The sequence below is a fragment of the Capricornis sumatraensis genome, chromosome 7 (assembly GCF_032405125.1).
Source record: "Capricornis sumatraensis isolate serow.1 chromosome 7, serow.2, whole genome shotgun sequence".
Classification (NCBI taxonomy): Eukaryota; Metazoa; Chordata; class Mammalia; order Artiodactyla; family Bovidae; genus Capricornis; species Capricornis sumatraensis.
This window is the reverse complement of record NC_091075.1, coordinates 89,966,929-89,990,417: the sequence shown is the minus strand read 5'-3', so window position 1 is coordinate 89,990,417 and position 23,489 is coordinate 89,966,929. Positions and strand designations below refer to the sequence as shown.

At 39.4% G+C, this 23,489-nt stretch overlaps 1 protein-coding gene across 1 annotated transcript in view; it reads left to right on the top strand.

The window, feature by feature from the left end:
• Positions 1-23,489, top strand: part of ADAMTS3 (ADAM metallopeptidase with thrombospondin type 1 motif 3) — a 288,474-nt gene that overhangs the window by 240,576 nt on the left and 24,409 nt on the right. Inside the window, exons 6-15 of the mRNA XM_068975243.1 lie at positions 8,642-8,725; positions 11,778-11,934; positions 12,797-12,902; positions 13,289-13,432; positions 14,065-14,197; positions 16,163-16,276; positions 18,278-18,423; positions 19,641-19,816; positions 21,140-21,273; positions 22,897-23,020. Of these exons, the coding sequence (XP_068831344.1) occupies positions 8,642-8,725; positions 11,778-11,934; positions 12,797-12,902; positions 13,289-13,432; positions 14,065-14,197; positions 16,163-16,276; positions 18,278-18,423; positions 19,641-19,816; positions 21,140-21,273; positions 22,897-23,020 (1,318 nt within the window). The remainder of the gene's footprint in view (positions 1-8,641; positions 8,726-11,777; positions 11,935-12,796; positions 12,903-13,288; positions 13,433-14,064; positions 14,198-16,162; positions 16,277-18,277; positions 18,424-19,640; positions 19,817-21,139; positions 21,274-22,896; positions 23,021-23,489) is intronic.

Genomic DNA, 23,489 nt, shown 5'->3' with positions numbered 1-23,489 from the left:
CTTCACGCTCTGAATGCCACAGCTTCAGGTAGCTTCTTCCTCTCTCTCTTATCCTCTAGCTCATCACTCAGATTTTCTTCAGAGCACCCTTTCCCATCCGAAATGACCTCGTCCGCATGTCTTTTTGTGATGATTTATATTTTCCATGCTTAGTGCCTGTTTTACCTATTAGAATGTATTCATGGTAAGAGCAGCATTCCCTGGAGACTCAGCGGTAAAGAACCTGCCTGCCAATGCAGGAGACTCAGGTTCGATCTCTGGGCCAGAAAGATTCCCTGGAGAAGGAAATGGCAACTCACTCCAGTATTCTTGCCTAGGAAATCCCTTGGACAGAGGAGCCTGGTGGGCTACAGTCTATAGGGCTGCAAAAGAATTGGACACGACTTAGCAATCAAACAACAATAGTTTAAGAGCAGAGACTTAAACTCACTTGTCAATCAGTTTCCGACCCCTAGTACCCTTAGGCACAATTCAGTTCACTAAATATTAGATGAGACTATTCATAAAAGGTAGTTATTAGGGGAGGGGGAAATTAGAGGGTTGAGATTAAGAGATACACGTGCTAATCATGCTAATTTGCCTCAGTTGTGTGCGACTCCTTGCACCCCTATGGCCCGTAGCCCACCAGGCTCCTCTGTCCATAGGATTCTCCAGGCAAGAATACTAAAGTGGGTTGCCATTTCCTTCTCCAGGGCATTTTCCTGACCCAGGGATCGAACCTGCATCTCTTATATCTCCTGCATTGGCAAGTGAGTTCTTTACCTGTAGTGCTACTGTATATAAAATAAATAGTCAACAAGGACCTACCGTCTGGTGCAGGGAACTATATTCAATATCTTATAATAACCCATAATGGAAAAGAATATGAAATAAAGAGTATAACTGAGTCACCTTGCCATACACCTGAAACTAATCCAGCATTTTAAATTACTGTATTTCAATTTTTTAAAAAAGCAGTCATTATTATTCTGAAATTGGAAGTGAGGGGAAAGGAGTTGACAGGTTAGGAGACAGCTACACCCTGAGTAAAAATATAGAGGACAGGACTGCAAATCTAAGCAGCTATGTGTTTGGAAGTTTTTGCTCAACAAGGTGTGGCTGTGGATAGAGTAATATATTTTCCCAGTCTACTGTAGGATTTGTTTATGTCCAGCCAAAGTCACTGAGGCTGTCCTGTCATACTTCTTTGCTTTTAGTTAACAAAAAGTCTCTTTAAAAAAATTATACATGTATACCATTTATTTGCTTCTATATAATATTACTAATGCTGGCTAACAATTTTTGTTTTTATATTTGCAAGGCCCAGGCACCTTTAAGCACTGTATGTATGTGACCTCCTTTATCCCTCTCAGCAATCCTATAAGGACAGTAGTGTAATTATCCCATTTTACAGATGAGAAGACTGAGGCACAGAAACAAACAAGATGCCCAAGGTCACATAGAGCAAACCCAGGCAGTTTGACTGTGGAGCCCATACCCTTAAGCACTGAGCAATATGGCCTTTCAAGACCTCATCCCTCCGTCCTAAAGAAATATGAGTGCTTTTTTTTTTTTTTTTTTGTCAAAGGCAGACAAAGCTGTTCATCAGCTAGTCAGACAAAGCAGGTCAGAATGTCCTGGGAAATGTCCTGGGAAATGTCCTGGGAGAAACTGTCCTGTTAAGGAACAAACCTGGAAGGAATTTTCCTCTTAAGGAAAGGAATACTTGATTTAATTAATCAAGTAAATCAACTATTCCTAAAATCATTACCTTTCCCCACCTTCACATTGGCAATCCCTTCCAATTTAAGGTTACTTAAAAGTTAATATCCTATTTACCCCATTTTTCAAGTAATTTAATAAATATTCTGGGCTCAACCCTGATCACCTTATAGAAAATCCGCCTGTGCTCCTTAGGTTGCCTGACATGGTGGCAGGATATTCAGTTTTGCATCAATAAACTTTGATTTGCCTTATGTAATATCTGATATATGACTTCTTAGACTGTTTATGCTTAATGCTTTGCTTACAACCCCAAACACTGGTTATAAATTTCAGCCCTGTCTTTTCTTTTCCTATTCAGTTTTTTCCAGTGATTTGCTCCAGCTCCTTTTCATTTTTTCCCAATATATTTTTAGATTATATTGACTTTCAAGAAATCCTTATTTGGAGTCAATCTCAAATCTAATTAATTCTTCAGTTCAGTCGCTCAGTTGTGTCCAACTCTTTGTGACCCCATGAACCGCAGCACGCCAGGCCTCCCTGTGCATCACCAACTTCCGGAGTTCACCCAAACCCAAGTCCAATTAATTCATTTCCTTAAAATTTACACAAAGGAAAATTATGGAAAAGAAGTAAAGTTTTTTCGAGTTATCTTTATCAGTATGCTTACACATCACTTTCTTAAACACAGGGATAATGATTATTCTAAAATTAGATTTGTTTTGCATCGCGACAGTGGTGTGGTCTGCAGGTGTGTAGAAGTGTAGCGAGTTGGTAAAAACTACTGACTCTGGAGCCAGACTGCCTAGGTGTACATCCTTTACTCTGTGTACTAGCTGTGTGACCTTGGGCAAAGTACTTAACCTCTCTGGGCCTCAATTTTTTTTGATGTAAAATGGAGATAATATCTTTAAAGTTGTTTCAAAGATTATGCATTACTTGATTAACATAGCTAAAGTATTTAAAACCGTGTCTGGAACTTGGAAAGCTCTGTGTTAATGCTGGCTTTTTGTGTTCTTGATTCTGCTTTAAATTAGGAAAAAGTAGCTTTCCTTGTCACTGTTATAAAAATGCTTTCTTAAAAAATATTATTTTCATTCATCTTAACATATCCACAATTTTAATTCAGTATGATCTGTTTATTTCTTTCTGTATATCATGTATTGGTTGTTAAAACTCATGATTAATTTATACCCAAATCCTAAGTTTCTTTGTGCCTCTCATATAATGTGTTAATCAGATGACACTGAAAAACAATCTACATAAATGTGTCATCAATATTTATTTTGTTTTTAAGAGTCCAGTCATTCAGTGTTTTCCTCAGGTTAGAATATTTTAAAATTTCTATTTCATTTTAAGGAGCTTATTTTATTTATGTGTAAATATACAAAAGGCAAACATACCCAGTGTTGTGTAAGTACATTCAGGTGTTTAACACAGCCGCTCCACCCGCCTCTAACATGTGTGTACTGCCCTCTGCTGGAAAAAGTATTTTTGAAAAATAAAATTATTAAATTTTTCCCCCTTTTTTTTGTAATTTAAACTGAATCTTTGATTCTATTATTATTCTATTGAGAGTAAATAAATTCACAGTACAAGATTTTTCAAATCCTTTTCAGTGAAAACTAAGATGGGGAGAGTTATGTTTTTTGTTTGTTTATTTTTTTGTTTGTTTTTCTTTGCTCTTTTCGGATAGATTGGAAAATATGTTCATAAACCTTTAACATTTTGGTATGGATAGGTAGAAGTGTTCTCATGTGCCTTTTATTTTGCTGAGGGCAGTTTGTGGCATTTTGTTTGATTTGAACAGCAGCTGTGTGAAGCAAAAAGAGCAAGTATGATTATAATTTGCCAGTGAGAAAACAGAGGCTCAGAGATGTTAAGTGACCAACCCAAAGTCATTCAGTTTGTTGGGGGCAGATTTGGGACTCGAATTCAAGTCTTAGAATATATTTAATTCTGTGATGCTGATTATTTCTGCACCTCTTATCATATCCTGTGTGTCTCAGAGCCTAAAAAACTTTACATCCTGTTACTGATTAGGTACATTTTAAAATTCAGTAATGGAAAGCAAGCAACTTTTTGAACCTTGAGAGGCAAAATAATAAATGATATCCAGTGCTTTGTACAATAGAGACACCTAATATTTGTTGATTTGCCACATTGAAAGAATATTTTATCCTATGTATTGCCTTATATTTGGTTATCTCTATCCATGCTATACTCTGAGACAGTTTCACAAATTTGTGCCAACTTGGAACATTCCAAAACTGATCTTGATTTCTACTGGGGTACTCTGTTAACTTACTAGTCTGGCATAATAGGGACTATTGTTAAATACCACTTTTCTTTTGGTGAATGGTAAATTTAACCTTTTAAAAAGTGCCTTTTTATTTCATCATTTTATAATATAATATTGCTATTGAGAACATTAAGTGTGTCCTTTATATTTCTCAGTACTGTGCTGACTTTTAAAATTACCAAACAAAAATGAATGTACTAATTTAGGGTGATTATATGTATGTTATGAGTTTCCCTGGTGTTTCAAGATGGTAAAGAGTCCTCCTGAAATGCAGGAGACCTGAGTTCGATTCCTGGGTTGGGAAGGTCCCCTGGAGGAGGGCACAGCAACCCACTCCAGTGTGCTTGCCTGGAGAATTCCATGGGCCGAGAAGCCTAATGGCCTATAGTCCATGGGGTCACATCGAGTTGGATACGACTGAATGACTTTCACTTTCATTTTTCATATGTACATTATACTAACTCAGATATCACAAGCTATTTGTTATAATTGCCACCTTTCATTTATTTTATGAGTCTAATAGTTTTCTGACATAAAAGTCTCCCATAGCATTTAAAAGTATCACTGTCACTGCTATTCAGCCATGGTTGTAAGGCCCTCCCTTCCCTGCATCACTTCTCCTCCAGAAATTAATTTAGTTCTTTTAATCTGTTTTTCTTTAGTTTAAAATTATATTGTTCCCCAATTTTGTAAACTCACTAACATTAATTTCAACATCTTTTACATTAAATGCATTTACATTTCAATTATTGATACATTAAGTACATGTTAGGAGAAGGCAATGGCAACCCACTCCAGTACTCTTGCCCAGCAAATCTCATGGACGGAGGAGCCAGGTAGGCTGCACTCCATAGGGTCGCTAGGAGTCGGACATGACTGAGCGACTTCACTTTCACTTTTCACTTTCATGCGTTGGAGAAGGACATGGCAACCCACTCCAGTGTTCTTGCCTGGAGAATCTCAGGGACGGGGGAGCCTGGTGGGCTGCCGTCTATGGGGTCGCGCAGAGTCGGACACGACTGAAGTGACTCAGCAGCAGCAGCTGCAGCAGGACATCCCCAGTGGCTCAGTGGTAAAGAATTCGCCTGAAATGCCAGAGACACAGAAGATGTGGGTTCAATCCCTCTGTTGGGAAGATCCCCTGGAGAAGGAAATGGCAACCCACTCCAGTGTGGGGATCACAAAGAGTTGGACATGACTGAATGACTAAGCACACACTAAGTACATGTAAAAACTTTGTGTGTGAAGCCTTTATGCTAATTCAGAACAACCGCCTTATGAGAAGTCTCTTGGAATGTCCATGAGTTTCTGTCGATGACAGGCCTGGCTTCAGACATTTACTTGTTTTGGAATTATTATGCTAGATATTTCTTATCAGATAATCCTGAAGAAGAGGAGCATTCAGTCCTCAATTAGGCATTATGAGATATGGAGTAAGATAACAGAATCTGCCCATGGCCAAAAGGGTCATAAGAAATTACAGTTTTTGGGTCAGCATTCAGTTCTCCTTATATTGACCTGAAATCTCCCCCTTTAACAGTGAACCCATGGTTTTAGTTTTATTTGCCGTAGACATTCAGAGCAAATTGAACCCTTTTTCCATATGGTGGCTTTTTTCCTTTTCTTTAGGTTTTCTTTTCTACTTCCTATACTCTTACGTGCTTTAATGTACTTTTCTCCTTCTCACTCTTGAAATTTTTGAGCTGTTGTGTGCATAAATAAAATCTTTCAATTCTTACCCCAATCATATGAGATAGTATTCTTATTCTGTCCATTTGACTGAGACTCAGAAAGATGAAGCTTTCTGAGATGTCAAGAAAGATGTCAACTGAGACTATTAGTGGGTCGTGTCAGGCTCTTAGCCACCACACCTCTCCCACCACGTTTTATGCAGCCCATTTCTAGGCCCCTTGCTTAGAGGACTCTGGTTACATTCCTGTTTGTATTGTTGCTATTGTTGTTTAGTCTCTAAGTTGTGTCTACTCTTTGTTACCGCCTGGACTGAAGCTGGCCAGGCTCCTCTGACCATGGGATTAGCCAGGTAAGAATGGGTGGGTTGCTATGTCTTCTCTAGGGGATCTTCCCAATCCAGGGATCAAATCCTCATCTCCAGCATTGGCAGACAAATTCTTTACTGCTGAGCCACCAGGGAAGCACTCCCATTTGTATACATCTCTTTCATCAGACAGAACAGACAAAATGAACTCAATGTTACAGATTTACAATGGCCTCTAGTTGAATTGCTTGGGCATGTGCTACCAGCCTGCATACTTGTGCAATGCAAGAGTGAATTACCGATTGTTTTCACTCCTTGGCTTATCTTGAATAGTAGTTAAATTGGGTCTTACCATTGTACGTGTGTGTGTGTGTATGTGTGAGTTTGTAAATGTATATCTATGTATACATGGGTTTCCCTGGTGGTTCAGATGGTAGAGAATCTACCTGTAATGCAGAAGACCCAGATTTGATCCCTGGGTCAGAAAGTTCCCCTGGAGAAGGGAATGGCAACCCACTCCAGTATTGTTGCCTGGAAAATCCCATGGACAGAGGACCCTGGTGGCGTACAGTCCATGGGGTCACAAAGAGTCAGACATGACTGAGTGTCTTTACTTACTTACCTTCAACCTACATTGAACACTTTGATATTTATGGTGTTCTGTGTGGTCCGATTATATTCCTGAAACTTTTCATTTGAGATTTCTTGGTCTGTTTCTTGGTCAGTATAATTAGAAATCCATACATTTCTCTTTTTTAGAGCATTCTATTATCCTTGAGTTATATTTCTTTTTAAGGCTTCTCTCTATGAGATTTTGCCTATCTTCCCTCTGTGCCTTCTGTCCAAACCTCCTGGGTCTTGAGTTGAATTGAGACTCATTTTCCATCCCTCTTTCAGTAATTATGACAAATGTTGGTTCCCTGTTCCTGAGAACAGCTAAGAACTTTGAAATGTAGCCAGATAAAGGCACCATTAGCATTTCCAACTTACTAGCAATTTTTATTCACACCAATTTTGCACTAGCATAACCAGAAAATAGAAGTCACTTCGCTCTTCTGCATGGTCGTACACGTTCAGTTGTGTCCGACTCTTTTCGACCCTTTGGAATATACCCCGCCAGGCTCCTCTGTCCATGGGATTTTTCAGACAGGAATACTGGAGTGGGTTGGCATTTCCTCCTCCAGGGGATCTTTCAGACCCAGGGGTCAAACCCACATCTCCTGTGTCTCTTATGTTGCAGGCAGATTCTTTACTGCTGAGCCTTCAGGGAAGCCAGAAGTCTTTTTAGACTGTCAATAATTGACTGTTTCTGCAGGTTAATTAATCTCTGTGGTCTTCATCTTCCTCATCTATAAAAATCTGTTGGACTGTGACCTCTGAGGTTGTGTAAGTTCTAATATCTATGGTTTTAAAGTATACCGGATTACCTGTAGAAATTTTAACTTAACATTTAAAATTAAATCAAGAGCAATGACTCAACTTTACCACTCTGAGGTTTACCCAGGACTGATATTATATGTACTTGAACAGTCATCTTAGTAATCCAAATGTGGAAGGATTTCTTTACTGTGAGACTTCTAAATAATCATTGCCTCAGATGCCCCATTCTTGGGGTGGAAGAGGCATTGGGAGCACCACCCAGTTACTGGCCCACAGGTACCACCACAGCTCCTGCACGCCAGCTTCCCTAACAAGAGGTAGCGGCCCTGGTGGAAACAGAGGCACCCTGCAGGACACGCTTGCTCTTTATCTTCACAGGTTGCCATCCCTCATGCTGGCAGATGCTTCACCTGAATCGTGGTCTTGCTAAAGCTTTTGTTTGTTTATTTTTCGGCTGTCCTGGGTTTTCATTGCTGCAGGCGGGCTTTCTTTAGTTGTGGCAAGGAAGGGCTATTTTCTAGTTGTGGTGCACAGGCTTCTCATTGCAGTGGCTTCTCTTGTTTTGAAGCATGGGCCCTAGAGCACTTGGGTTTCAGTAGTCAAAGCTCACGGGCTTAGTTGTCCCATGGCATGTGGGATCTTCCCGAAGTGAAGTGAAAGTAGCTTAGTCGCGTCCAACTCTGTGACCCCACGGACTATACAGTCTGTGGAATTCTCCAGGCCAGAATACTGGAGTGGGTAGCCTTTCCCTTCTCCAGGGGATCTTCCCAACCCAGAGATCGAACCCAGGTCTCCCACATTGCAGGTGGATTCTTTACCAGCTGAACCACAAGGGAAGCTCAAGAATACTGGAGTGGAATACTGGAGTGGTTAGCCTGTCCCTTCTCTAGCAGATCTTCCTGACCAGGGATCAAACTCATGTCTACTGCATTGGAAGGCAGATTCTTAAATGTGATTACTTTTGATGAATTTTATCTGTGGATCATAGTACACATGTATTCTTAACACTCTAATATTTTTAGTCCTTTTACAGCCTAGTTTCTATATTCATGATACTACAGGGTTTACAGTATCAGTAATTCACATAGCCAGGAATCATTCCAAAGTTAAATGTAAATGATTTCATTTCCAATATCAGTTTAAACTAAAAAAAAAGTGACTCGTCTCCTGTATTTGGGATTACAGAGCCGTTTCCCCAAGTGTCCATCTCCTAAAGTTCTTTCTGTGGCCTTTCCTCTAGTAATTATCTCCTTTGTTTCTAGGTGAATGAAATTTACCACGATGAGTCCCTGGGAGTGCATATAAATGTGGTCCTGGTGCGCATGATAATGCTGGGTTATGCAAAGGTAAAGTGTCTTACTATATGTGAGCTGTGAACATCAAAGAGTGGGTGAGCAAACAGATTCGTCTACTGGGGCTATAGTGGATATGTCTCATGTAGACCCCAGTTGCTCTGAATTGAGAAGAGAAAACTGCCCCAATGAATGGAGATCTCTAACTTAGAGTAGATAATGAGTGATTTTTGTGCTGGTGTCATCTGATGTGTTTACCTCTGTCTAATGGAGTCGAAGATGATTATCCTGATTTTAGGTATGACAATATAATGGAAAAAGAGGATTTCCTTAATTGTGAAGGACAGGGAAGTCTGGTGTGCTATAGTTCGTTGGGGTCACAATGAGTCAGACACAACTTTTCAGCTGAACAAACACTACCAGCGTTAAATTTATGATTGATTTTTTTTTAATCCAAAACACGTATGTTGAGTGCCTGCTCTGTGTCAGATGCTTTCTAGGAGCTTCAAATATATCTGTGTGTGTCCGGCTGTGAAAGTCACTCAGTCATGTCCAACTCTTTGTGACCCCATGGACTATACAGTCCATGGAATTCTCCAGGCCAGAAAACTGGAGTGGGTAGCCGTTCCCTTCTCCAGGGGATCTTCCCAAGCCAGGGATCGAACCCAGGTGTCCTACATTACAGGCGGATTAACAAAATAATAGAGAGCCTTTCTCTCTCAGGATTTCTTAAAAGGAATGTTTCACATCTTTCCAATTAATAAAAACGAAGCATACAGTGTATTTTTTTAAAGGGCATTAATCTTATAATCTTGAAAATGAAGTGTTGGGTCAGAATACATATAATAGGCATTTTTATGTAGTGTAACTTTAGCTGGCTTTAAAATGGCACTAGTTGGATCCCTGTCCTTGGAAATAATGGAATGGATGAAATAGTCTCTCCCTTTGAGGAGAAAACATAGGGGAAGTGACTAACTTGGCAGCTTTCTTGATGTTTAAAATTAAATGTCCCCCTCCCACAGTTAATCCTCCTGATTATGGAACACTAATGAAATATGCATTTAGCAAGAACGGGGGAAAAGTCCATGTGTTTGCATTGTATTATATATGAAAACTTACCATCTCTCTTGAATGGGTGTCATTGATCTTTAGTTCCCCCCACAAACCTGACCTACTTTGTGTCTCCAGCACTGAAGGCAAGTCGACTCTAGCTGGAGATGTCAAGAGCCTTCAGTTGGTTGTGAAATCATTTATTTGGAGAAGTATGTGATCAACATATAACAAACCAAACTTGTTTATTAAGAATGTAAACACTGATAAAACCACCTGCTGAAATGTAACAAAACTCAGCCAGTCAGCCAAGTAAGAACTAATTTGAGGTTCCAAATTTAGTTTCTCGTTCCTTCAGAACTTGCTTTGAACTTTTATCTCCTGACGATATGGACTGGAAGAAACCCAAGCTGGAATCAAGATTGCTGGGAGAAATATCAATAACCTCAGATATGCAGATGACACCACCCTTATGGCAGAAAGTGAAGAGGAACTAAAAAGCCTCTTGATGAAAGTAAAAGAGGAGAGTGAAAAAGTTGACTTAAAGCTCAACATTCAGGAAATGAAGATCATGATATCCGGTCCCATCACTCCATGGGAAATAGATGGAAAAACAGTGGAAACAGTGTCAGACTTTGTTTTTTGGGGCTCCAAAATCACTGCAGATGGTGATTGCAGCCATGAAATTAAAAGACGCTTACTCCTTGGAAGAAAAGTTATGACCAACCTAGACAGCATATTCAAAAGCAGAGACATTACTTTGCCGACTAAAGTCCGTCTAGTCAAGGCTATGGTTTTTCCAGTGGTCATGTATGGATGTGAGAGTAATTGATGCTTTTGAACTGTGTTGTTGGAGAAGACTCTTGAGAGTCCCTTGGACTGCAAGGAGATCCAACCAGTCCATTCTGAAGGAGATCAGCCCTGGGATTTCTTTGGAAGGAATGATGCTAAAGCTGAAACTCCAGACTTTGGTCACCTCATGCGAAGAGTTGACTCATTGGAAAAGACTTTGATGCTGGGAGGGATTGGGGGCAGAAGAAGAAGGGGACGATCGAGGATGAGATGGCTGGATGGCATCACTGACTCGATGGACGTGGGTCTGAGTGAACTCCAAGAGTTGGTGATGGACAGGGAGGCCTGGAGTGCTGTGATTCATGGGGTTGCAAAGAGTCGGACACGACTGAGTGACTGAACTGAACTGAACTGAACTGAACTGATGATAATGTGATAGTAACTGCATTCCCCAATGGCTCAAGTGATAAAGAATCCACCTGCAATGCAGGAGATGCAGGAGACATGAGCTTAACCCTGGGTCGGAAAGATGCTCTAGAGAAGGAAATGGCAATGCACTCCAGTATTCTTGTCTGGAGAATCCCATGGACAGAGGAGCCTGCTGGGCTACAGTCCACAGGGTTGCAAAAAGTTGGACGTGACTGAGCACTCATGCACATATGCACAGCAGGGTTCTCAGGAATGTCACTCCATTTCTTGGAACAGCAGGATATGAATGCCCCATCTCTTCATTGCTGTGAGGTTAAAATAAAGGATAGTTACTTTTTTCAGTGTTAGGTTTATATAATTTGATGGCTCCTTAAATTATATAAACCAGCTTTGATTAAGTTTGAAGCAAAAAAAAAAAAAAAGAAAGAAAGAAACTGAAGATCTTTGGCTTCAACATTTCTAGAGAAAAAGTCCCAAATATTTGATAGATTAAGATAGATTCTTCTGTTATTGTTCTTAATATTTATTGAGATTTTTTTACACAGTTGATTAATACTGAGTTGCTTCACAGTAGCACAAAAATTCATCATCCCGTATTTCAGTTAATGGTGTCAGCCACGTTTCACACAGATAATGTTGATCATCATAAAGGTATCCCTTAGGTGCATTTAGAGTTTCTAAATGAGATTAGTTATCTAAACAAGCCCCCAATAATATTATTGTACATTATTTAATTACTGTAATCTCAAATGTTAATTTCAGAGAAAGTTATTCAATGAAGCCTTTGGGAAAATATTAATATTATGCATGTCTTTAACATATTGTTTTCTTCTAGTCCATCAGCCTCATAGAAAGGGGAAATCCATCCAGGAGCCTGGAGAATGTGTGTCGCTGGGCTTGCCAACAACAAAAATCTGATCCCAATCACTCTGAACACCATGATCACGCAATTTTCTTAACCAGGCAAGACTTCGGACCTGCTGGAATGCAAGGTATTTCCATTACTATGTAGCAGAAAAATTTAAGGGCATGACTTTTCAAAACTAAAACTGAATCACTTTGCTGTACACTTGGAACCAACACAACAGTATATATCAACTATTCTACAACATAAAATAAAAATTGTTTAAATCTTAAAAAAAAGAGCAATCCTGAATCAGGGAGTCTGTTCACATGTTCACGTTTCCACCATCACTTTCATCTTTGCCTTGGCCAAGCATACATTTGCTTTCTGTTGCGTCCAGTGACTTCTGTGGAATTCACAATGTTAAATGCCACCTAAATACCATGACATATTATTCTCTCCTTTGCAGTAATAGGTGTACATTTGGGGTACAGAGGGGCTGCTATTAAATGCAGTACGATTTCCACTGAGTGTTTGGAAGGGGAAAAGAGGTGCTATGGGAAACGTCTGTTGCCGAAGAACTTTCTTCCAAAGTCAGCTTTCGTCTATCTATCTAATAAACTCTGATGTGGACTTTAAAAAATAAAAAAATTAGACTGACCACTTTGTTTTCAACGTTGATGGAATCTCTGGGTCCCTTCATCAGTACCATGATTTGAAGGAACATTCACCACAGCAGAAAGGTAGGGCTTGGTTGGTGGGCAGAGCAGAATGGTAACCCCAGGCAGTTCCTTCCCTTAGGAGAGGAGAAAATTGCAGACCCAGTGAATCCTTTCAGAGCCCGTTACCTGTGGCTTTCCCAAGAGAATGTGGCATGATGCTAGCAGTTAAATAATACGGCCTCTGTTTCCTGAAAAGCTTTTTTCTTTTTCCCTCGGCAAAGGTCCAGTAGTAATCCTTAATGGGTTTTCTCATAAAATGAAAATAAAAGTAATTGTTATTCTCTACAGGATATGCTCCAGTCACAGGCATGTGTCACCCAGTGAGAAGCTGTACCCTGAATCACGAGGATGGTTTTTCATCTGCCTTTGTAGTAGCACATGAAACTGGCCATGTGTAAGTCACTGTTGACAGCTATAGAGTGGGGAAAAAAAACAAGGTCTTTTCTTTCTGCCTCTCTCAGTATTGTTCATATTTCGGGCAGAGCACATGCCAGCATGCAACTCTCACCCTCTTGCCAAGTTTGGGGAGCTGAAAAGAGTGGAGAGGTCATGCACTGAAACCAAATGAGTGACTGGCTTGCAGAGACACTCGTGAGCTATAGAACAAGAAAGGCATTTCTGCCAGATGGCTCCCAGTTTCACAGTGTCTGTGACTCCTCCACAAAAGCCTTGTTAGCTTAAAAAAATACCTATTTTCCTGTACATTTCAAAACAGAAATTATGCCAAAGCCGTGGTCGCTATGTTGATTCTTTCCAGCGAGGTCTCGCTCTGTGTTCTAGGTTGGGGATGGAACACGATGGACAGGGCAACAGGTGCGGTGATGAGACGGCTATGGGAAGTGTTATGGCCCCCTTGGTGCAAGCTGCGTTTCATCGTTACCACTGGTCCCGGTGTAGCGGCCAAGAACTGAAAAGATACATACAGTATGTCTCCTTCTTTGTGTCATGAGAACGTTACAGTAGAAATACAGGCGCGAAACTGTCTCTTAGAACATTGATCATAACTGAACTCCCAGTGGATGAAAACTCTTGTTCATGATAGACATTTTCTTGTGACTTAGCTTTTGGCACAGTAATTCCATAATGTGATTATAATATTTGAAGCCATAAGCCTAGCCTTGAAGTGAATTTTTAACTGTGATTTCCTTTCAGTAAATTCTCTGTGGGATCTTTGACTAATGGTAAAAGTTGATTTGAGAATGATGAGAGGGTGGTCACACAATGCCTGTATAGGGTATACCACCTGTACCCCATAGGGTGGGTGTCAGGATCTGCCCTGCTATACCATGGGGGTTCAGCTAGGGACATGAACAAGGTTGTTACAGTTCTACTGTGTTTTTGAGTATGCTTGGCTTATTTTCCTGGGAAGAATAAAGATGAATGGTCTTTTTTCTAAATGGAGCTGAAACCAAAATCCTTAAAAGATATGCTTTCATGAACTTGCTTTATGATCTGATGAAATTCCAGAGTATGTAACCTAAGAATACTTTCTCACTGAGACATGATTTTAGAAAAAAATGAACATTTAGCTGTATGCACCTTTTTCCTTCCTCCAGTTCCTATGACTGTCTCCTTGACGACCCATTTGAACATGACTGGCCCAAACTCCCAGAACTTCCTGGAATCAATTATTCTATGGATGAGCAGTGTCGTTTTGACTTTGGAGTTGGTTATAAAATGTGCACTGCGGTACGTTACAGTCAATTTGGATTTTTGCATCTTAAAATCTATTTGCATAGCTCCTGTTTGGTGACCTTTACAGATTCACTAGTGCAAGAATAGGAACCAATGATTTGTGTTTGCTATGTTTCTACATGCTATAGCTAAGTGCTCTATATATACTATCTTATTTAATCCTTCTGACAGGCTAGAAGGAAGTTGGTATACTTTTATTTTACAGATGAAAAGCCAAGACTTACAGAGGTTATGCAACCTGCTTAAGTCACGCATCTGGTAAATGGGGCTTTTTATATGTTAGAGGAAGCTTTATGTGTTAGAGCAAGAAAAAAATGTATTTCATTGAAAGAAGTTGATCTGCTGTTGAAATTCTGCCTTTGCAGATATACATAGCTATTTGGTTTGCCTGTAAAATATACAGTCAGTTCCTGTTTTCCTGCGTTAATGTTTTAACCTGAGAATTCTAAAGCTCTGGCTCCATATTGTAAAAAATTACAGTTTCTGCATTAAGTAATAGGAATGAGAACAAAAAACCCAGATTGGAAATGAGGACTAATTTTAAAAGAAAGCTATGACAGAGTTTCCCTGGTGGCTCAGTGCTAAAGAATCTGTCTGCCAATGCAAGAGACTTGCATTCGATCCCTGGTCCCGGAAAACCCCACATGCCTTGGAGCAACTAAGCCCACGCGCCACATCTATTAAGCCTCTGCTCTAGAGCCGGGGAGCCACAACTACTGAAGCCTGTGCACCCTAGGCCCCTCGCCCTACAGCAAGAGAAGCCACTGTGATGAGAAGCCTGTGCATCACAACTACGGAAAAGCCGGTGCAGCAGTGAAGACCCAGCACAGCCATGAATAAATAACACTAAAGAAAAGGAAGAAAGCTACACGATAAGACTGTGTATGAATAGTTAATGGTATGTGTGTGTGCGCTCAGTCATGTCTTTGCTTTGCGACTTCATGGACTGTAGCCCGCCAAGCTCCTCTGTCCGTGGAATTTTCCAGTCCAGAGTATTAGAGGGAGTTGCTGCTTCCTACTCCAGGGGGTCTTCCCTACCCAGGGATCAAACCCACATCGCTTGCCGTCTCCTGCATTGCGAGTGGATTCTTTACCACTGTGCCACCTGGGAAGCCTAATTAATGGCATAGGGAATGAATATATGGATAAACTGGCATTTGATATATAGGTTTATTTTTTATATCCAAAAATGATAAGAAATTTACTGTTATAAAGAGAGTAGATGAGGAAACAGTACATACAAATATGTGTGCTTAGATATACACTTGGATATTATAATATAGTGATTTAGGAAAATAAAAAGCATTCTTAGGATGAGTAAACTAAGATTCTGATCCGGCTGTATTACTGTTTGGTTTGTATCCATAACTATAGTCTTACCTTATAACCCATATTTCTCAGCCATGGTATGAAGATCAAATATATACAAGTACTTTATAAACTATATGAACGTATTGTGACATTTTGTTACACCTGGAATATAGTATCTTACATGAAAAGTTTGACAGATATTTTCTGCATTTAGTGAGCTCATGATGAGCATTTTTATTTTTTATATCTAACTGGTTCATACATACAGGGATAAAGGTAAGCCATTTTGATGGCTTGAGAGCTGCAAAACTGCTATGACATTTTCATTTTTACAGTGTTTATAATAATCACTCACTCTTTAAAAATCTGAAAACCATAAGGTAGAAATGGCATGCAGAATAGTAAAAGTCAACTGGAGAACCAGACAAAGCATTGTTCATCAGTGTTCTTTTAGAAAAGCAGAATAAAAGTATTCTTTACTTGGAATTCTTAGGCATGTTTGTTTTCTTAACATGCTACAACTTTGACTATTATAACTTGAAATTAAATATCCAAGAAACATGACGTGAAGAAACTGTATAGCAGGTATTACCGGTACAAGTCATTCCATCTCTACGTCACTGAGAGTTTGGTTTTTCTCTCTTCCAGTTCCGAACGTTTGACCCATGTAAACAGCTTTGGTGTAGCCATCCTGATAATCCCTACTTTTGTAAGACTAAAAAAGGGCCCCCACTTGATGGAACCGAATGTGCTGCTGGGAAAGTAAGTATAATCTGTTTATACAGTAAAGATTTAAGATATGTTGCATAAGAATCATCTTTAAAATGACATGTATCGTCATCTTTAAGAAAACTATAGGATGTGAAGTTTCACTGTGGTAATGCACGAACATCATGTATTAGTTTCCCAGAGGTGCTCTAGCAAATTACTAACAAATTACCAGAGGGTGGTTTAAAACAACAATTATTCTCTCAGTTCTGGAGGCTAGAAGAACAAAATTGGTTTCACTGAGCTGAAATCAGTGTGTGGGCAGAATGGCCCTCCCCCCAGAGGCTCTTGTGGACAGCCTGTTCTTGGCTCTTCCAGCTTCTGGTAGCTGCCTGGGTTCCTTGACTTCTGGCTGTGCCACTCTAATCTCTGCCTTTGTGCCCACACTGCCCCCCTTCTCCTCTGCGTGTGTTTCCCTCTGCCCCTCTCTTATAAGGATACATGTGATGGCATTTAGGGTTCACCTGAATAATCCAGGGTAATCTCCCCATCTAAAAATTCTTATGTAATTACATGAGCAAAGGCTATTTTCCAAATAAGATGGCATTTACAGATTTTAAAGATTAGGACTTGGCATCTTTGGGACCACTGTTCAGCCCCCAACTGATAGAATAGGAAGAGGCTGCTCAGCGGAGTGTCTGGGCTCTAATGGGATTTGATTCACTTGCTGGCATCACACTTCTTGTGAAAGTTGTCCAGAAATAAAGTCATGTGAACTTAGAAGATTTGGCCCTGCTCCTTGGGGAAAGATGCCCAGAAGTTTTCAATCTCAAGTTGTGTAGTAAGGATTCAATGCTCAGAAACTGGCCCAGTGCCAAGCTTCACTACTCATGAGGGGAAAGATCACAAAACCCAGACAAAGGCATGTTGAGAACTCACGTTGAAGGGCTTTGACTAGTTTGGAAATAAGATATTGTAGATAGGACCAAAACCTGGCAAAGAAAATGTATATGGTTTTTAGTTCTTTTAAAGCCCTTTAAAGCTCTATTTCAAATGTGTATAAACTGTACTTGCTATCAGAATGGCACACATAATAGTAATAATAAAATCTGTCATTATTCATGTTTAAACTGTTAGGAATTATGCTAAACTCATAACATACGGCATGTTGCTTTTGGAAAATTTGGTAATATAGCTTAATGACTGAAAAAACAAAAGCAACAATGAGTTGATTCGTTTTTGCTTTATGCAGAAGATATCCTCTAAACCAAATCTGGACATCCAATTTCCCTAAATATATTTGTGTTATGTTTAAATTTCCCAAAGTTGAGTTTTAAGAAACACTTTTATTGTGTGTAGAATAAAAACATGAATCAAAATGTTAAAAGGAAAAGAACTAAAGCCTTTTGAGCATCTGCTTTGTGTTGGGTACTATAAGCTCTATGCCTCTACAGTATCTGTGTTTTAGTATTCCTCACTTAGTTCTTCTGGTCAGAGGGTATCACACTATCCATGGTTCTTTTTGGGCCCCAATTTCCTCATCTGAAAGGTAAAGATAATATATCTGACCTATCTATTTCTTAGAATCATTATGAAAGCTATATATGTTTTAGATATGTTATATTAATTGTTTTTGCAGTTAAGGCATATAACTTCCTGTCATTATTTAAAGGGGAGCCTATTGCCCTTAAAAAATTCCAATAATATGGATAACAAGGGATGAAGGGTAGACTAGCACCAACTGGGCAAATTAAGTGCTCAGATCTCCTTATTGATTATGATGTTTGATACTCACTGATAAATGGGTCGTTTAAAAACTTGTCTGAATTAATGTTACCTTTTATTTTAATTTTATATTTAATAATGCAAGTCCAAATTACCCAGTATGTATAGGTCCCCATATTGTTATAATTACTTTGGGATGATGTTAAGTGTATTTTCACTGGAAAAAGAAGTAAAAAAGAAAGGAAGTCTTTCACTTGGTGGTCCTTGTATAACGACTTCAATTTTAGCATGTGCACAAAATTTCATAATTGTTTTTGTCATTTTCCTAAGTGGTGCTATAAAGGCCATTGCATGTGGAAGAATGCTAATCAGCAAAAACAAGATGGCAACTGGGGATCCTGGACCAAATTTGGCTCCTGTTCCCGGACATGTGGAACTGGTGTGCGATTCAGAACACGCCAGTGCAATAATCCAACGTGAGTGTAACTCCTATCATGCACTTCACTTGGGGACAGACCAGAAAATGCCTCAATATTATGCCATTAATGTTCAGTTTCACAAAGTACGCGTAAAACACAGGCCGTGTAAACTGAGCATTTAAGTGTCAATTTTGGGTAAATCCCCACTAATCCATCTAGGGAAGAGTAGTCCATGATTAAGGTTAGAGATTGTTAAAGAAATTGCTGTTTAGGAGGCTCTGGAACTGAGCAGGGAAAGCAGATCACTGTGTCCTTAGGACTAGGCACCAAGGCTGTGAGACCTGCTCTAGGAAGCACAGGCCTATCGGCAGAACCAGCACTAACCACAGAGGCTCCCTCACTTCAGAGTCAGGAGAGGAGTGCTTCAGAGCTGAGCTGCAAAAACGGTGAAAGAAAGACCAAGGAACTGGTGGGGGAAAAGTTATCCATTTGTCCTCCCAGAGAAAATTTTTGGAACCCCTGTTGTATGCTTAGTGAATCTTATTTTCTGCAGGGGAAAAAAAACAAAAAAACAAAAACTGAACTATCAGACTTATTAGGACAGTCTTCCTTGTGCAGGGTTTAACATTTGACACCCGTTTTCTTTGTCTGGCAGCAGGATGGCTCTGAGCACATCTTTGTACAAAGACCGAGGGTTACACTATCTGTTGCACAGGAAGAGATGATAGCAATATTCACAGAAGCAACAAAAACAATAAAGATTATAGTAGTAAGAACAGCAAGGGCTAAACACGTGCTACACTCTTTTTTAAGTGTTTTAAACACAGTAACTCATTTAATCCTCGCAATTTTTCTCTAAGGAAGATAGGATTATTGTTTGTATTGGATGTATTAAGAAACAGGCATAGAGCCATGATTAATGTGTCTTTGGGTTGCAAATACATGTTTTATGCATGATAAAAATATATAATTTTCCTGAGACCATATGCCTGTTGGTTGATTCTTTATACACTCTTTTTGTGCATTTAAAACATACCGTTTGAAAGAACACACTGTTTTAAAATATACTGATTTGAGTTTGGGACTTCCCTCCAGCAAACCCTAGCAGGGAGAGGACAGTGCTTTGGAAAAGGGATTGAAATTAGGAAGTATGAGTCCATTCACTGGGCTGGCAGCTCAGAAGCTCTGGCTTTTTGCCCTCCAGCACTGTGCCTGTAAGCTTCAGCCACTGGACCAGAGCCAAAAGGCCTTTCTCAATGTTGTCTTTTCTTTAGGCCCATCAATGGTGGTCAGGATTGTCCTGGTGTTAATTTTGAGTACCAGCTTTGTAATACAGAAGAATGCCAAAAACACTTTGAGGACTTCAGAGCTCAGCAGTGCCAACAGCGTAACTCCCACTTTGAATACCAGAATACCAAACACCACTGGTTGCCATATGAACATCCCGACTGTGAGTAGACACCCACGCTTCTCCTGCTGTGTGGACAGTTACTTAGAGCTTAAGCTTTGCCAACACACAATCCCTTGGACTCTTGATCCCCACTTGGCAATTTAGGAAACTTGGTGCTTATAGGGGTGAGTCCTCCTGGGTTTCCAAGAATAAGGCTAATACACTCCTTTCTCTAGAGAGGTGAGAATTATGGAATAGTTCCTGGCAGGCAATACAGCCACCATCACTATTGAAAAGATGAGTGGAAAGCAATGCCTGGGAGAGATGCTGAGTTTCCTCGTGCAACTGAAATCCCTCTGCTGGGAAATGCTTCTGGAATATTGTGATCTTTCTTTTCTGAACAACTAGAGAAAATACAGTTATTTTATAATCAAGTCAGGAACAAGACAAAGAGCATTATTGAATAACAAAAGGCACTTCATAACCGTACATTAGTTATTAAGAAATACACTGGGAAATTCCCCTATCATGTTTCACTCCTTAGCCCTGACTTTTCAGTTAAATCTGTTCAGATGGGAACTTCTTGACATATGTCTTATTTGGGTGAATACACTGCTGAGTTCAGTTTAAGCCTGTTTTAAAGCAAAGATGCACATGTGGAAGAATTCAGAATTGCAATGCATTATTTTGATTAATTTGAGGAAAATGAGTCACATAAATTAGATTTAATTAATGACATCCTACAAGAAGCAAAAACTGTACTAGGCCACTGTGTCAAACAAAAGAGAAACCTTTTCAGTGCTCTAAGTGTCACTAAAACTAAATTGATTTTGAATGAAATTTATTGAATAACCCTGGCTAAATCTAGGGTAGCCAGAGAGCCTGGGTTGTATGGGACCAGTCATACCAATTCATATTGTTAGGGGCTCTGGTAGTGGCTCAGATGGTAAAGAATCTGCCTGCTCTGCAGAAAACCCGGGTTCTACCTTTGGGTCGGGAAGATCCCTGGAGAAGAGAATGGCAACCCATACCAATATTCTTGCCTGGAGAATTCCATGGACAGAGGAGCCTGGCAGGCTACAGTCCATAGGGTCACAAAGAATCAGACATGACTGAGCAACTAACACTTTCACTTTCATCCCTTTCTATGTCATTAATAGAGCTCCTTTTCACTATCTGAATTATCCCAGTTTAGATGACAAATCATACGGTCACCCTGGTTAAAATAAATATGCCAAGTATGCATACTTCCTCCACAACTCTTTATCTATACAATTTGTTTCCAGGAAGCCATGTTGAAACTGTATATTTTAAAAACAAACTATACTATTCAAACTATATCATTTTGCATAAATAGTTGACTTAATCTTCCATCTTATACAGCCAAGAAAAGATGCCACCTTTACTGTCAATCCAAAGAGACTGGAGATGTTGCTTATATGAAACAGCTGGTGCACGACGGAACGCGCTGTTCCTACAAAGACCCGTACAGCATATGTGTGCGCGGAGAGTGTGTGGTGAGTTCAGGTTGCTTCCACCGAAGCTTCCTACAGTATTGTGTCCTTCTCCTTTTCTTCTCATTCATCGGCGTATTTTCAGAATTTTCCTTTAACTCTTTCTTATGTGAGATCACATTACAATGACAGTCTATGAATAGTTCAATAGCTCAACTAAATTTGGAAGAAATTTCACTTAATAAAATCAAACTTTGGTCACTGGAGAAAATTTTTCAATATTTAATTCATTTTTCTCATTTCCAGTCAAATGCATTTCAGGGGGTTCCTGAGGCCTCAGGGCTGGGAATACAACTGGAACCATGCCTTTGCTTTGAGTATTTTATCCTAGCCATCCACTAGTACAATGCGAAGTCTTTTTTTTTTTTTAATTCAATGCAAGATGTGCTTTATCATCTTAAAAAACTTCTTTTTCTCCCTGTCTCACCTTCCAATTAATTCTAACTTTAAACACTAAATTCCACATCAGAACAAAAGTACTACTGAAGATGCAAAAGCTTTTTGTCCATTCAGCCTTTTTTTATGCCATTTATTTCTTGTCCATGTTCACACGTTTAAATGATAAGGAATTATCTCATTAACTGAACATGTTGCTGCTGCTTGATTCCTTTGGACCTAGGTACAACTAAGGTGTTAATATAAAAGAATCTCCAATATGCGATGCCTCATAGTTGAACTAAAATTTCCCTGAAAGTAGAATCTGTGTTTTGTTCATCTTTCACCTCCCACAGTATCTGGGAGTGCATTAAGTATATATGTGGCATCATTTTCTCTGCTCACTCTCATCTCAAACTTTCAAGTGCAGAATCATCATTACCCAACAGCCATTCACATTAAAAATCCACCCCAGTTGGACTTCCGTGGTGACTCGATGATACAGAATCTGCCTGCCGATGCGGGAGACACAGGTTCAATCCCTGGGTTGGGAAGATCACCTGGAGAAGAAAATGGCAACCCACTCTAGTATTCTTGCCTGGGAAATCCCATGAACAGAGGGGTCTGGCAGACTTCAGTTCATGGGGTAGCAAAAGAGTTGGACATGACTTAACCACTAAAACAAACAAGGAGAGCAATTGTTTTGAACCCACTTTCCACAAATGGATGACTTCCTTGGCTTTGTTTGAATCCCTTTGCATTCTTGAATTGCCTTCTGCACCCTCTGTTCCTTCAAGTTACTTTGAAAATCTCATCATTGGTGATGTTTTGTCTCACATCCCTTACCAACTTGTAAAGTTTGTACTAATGGACAATTCTCTATTTTGATTTTCTTCTTTATTAATATGAAGGCAACCAGGGAAAAACACATCCACATCTTAATTTTTGTCTCCTCAGCATCAGCTACAATATCTGTGTTCAATAAATGTTTGATGATTGACTACATATGATAGGAGAAGCACTGCATTAGACTGAGGGAAATTTATCCTTTATAATTACCCAGAGTGCAAGTCATTTGATTTCATAATAGTTCTTTAAAAGACCAAGATATTAAGAATTAGAGTTAGAGAGGGAGTTTGGTGCCTGGCTGTGGGCTCATGATGGAACAAATGGTGTATCATGCTCCAGTATGTTGACCTTTACTTGCTTGGCACATTAAAATGAGCTACATCTAATATCTTCTCTTCCCAGAAAGTGGGCTGTGATAAAGAAATCGGTTCTAACAAGGTTGAGGATAAGTGTGGTGTCTGTGGAGGAGATAATTCCCATTGTCGAACTGTAAAGGGGACATTTACCAGGACACCCAGGAAGCTTGGTAAGATGAGGTTCTCATGAATTCAGTATCCATGATTTGCCTTTTTTGAGACTTCTTTTAGGAATGCACCATTTTCTCTATAAACACACACACACACAATTAGCTGCTGATTTATTTTCATCCAGATTACCTTTTAAGAAATTATTGAAATAACTTTGCCAATCCATACTCTATAGCATCCATGATGAAAACCTATCTACTAAATTTAGATAAGGAATAAAAGAAACCAATATCAATTATAGTCTTTCATTAAAATATGTTCTGTTTAATTTTATGTTTTTAATAAAATGTGTTAGACCTAATTATTAGAATTAATGCTTATTTTGAATGTTTTGTTTGACATAAATTACTGATCAGAAGTTAAAAATATTCAAAACTTTAAATACAACTTTTAAAATATTACAGTCACTTTGCTTCTTTTAAAAGTGAACAAGTTTATCCTATTTATAAAACTATAAATCTTGGGTTC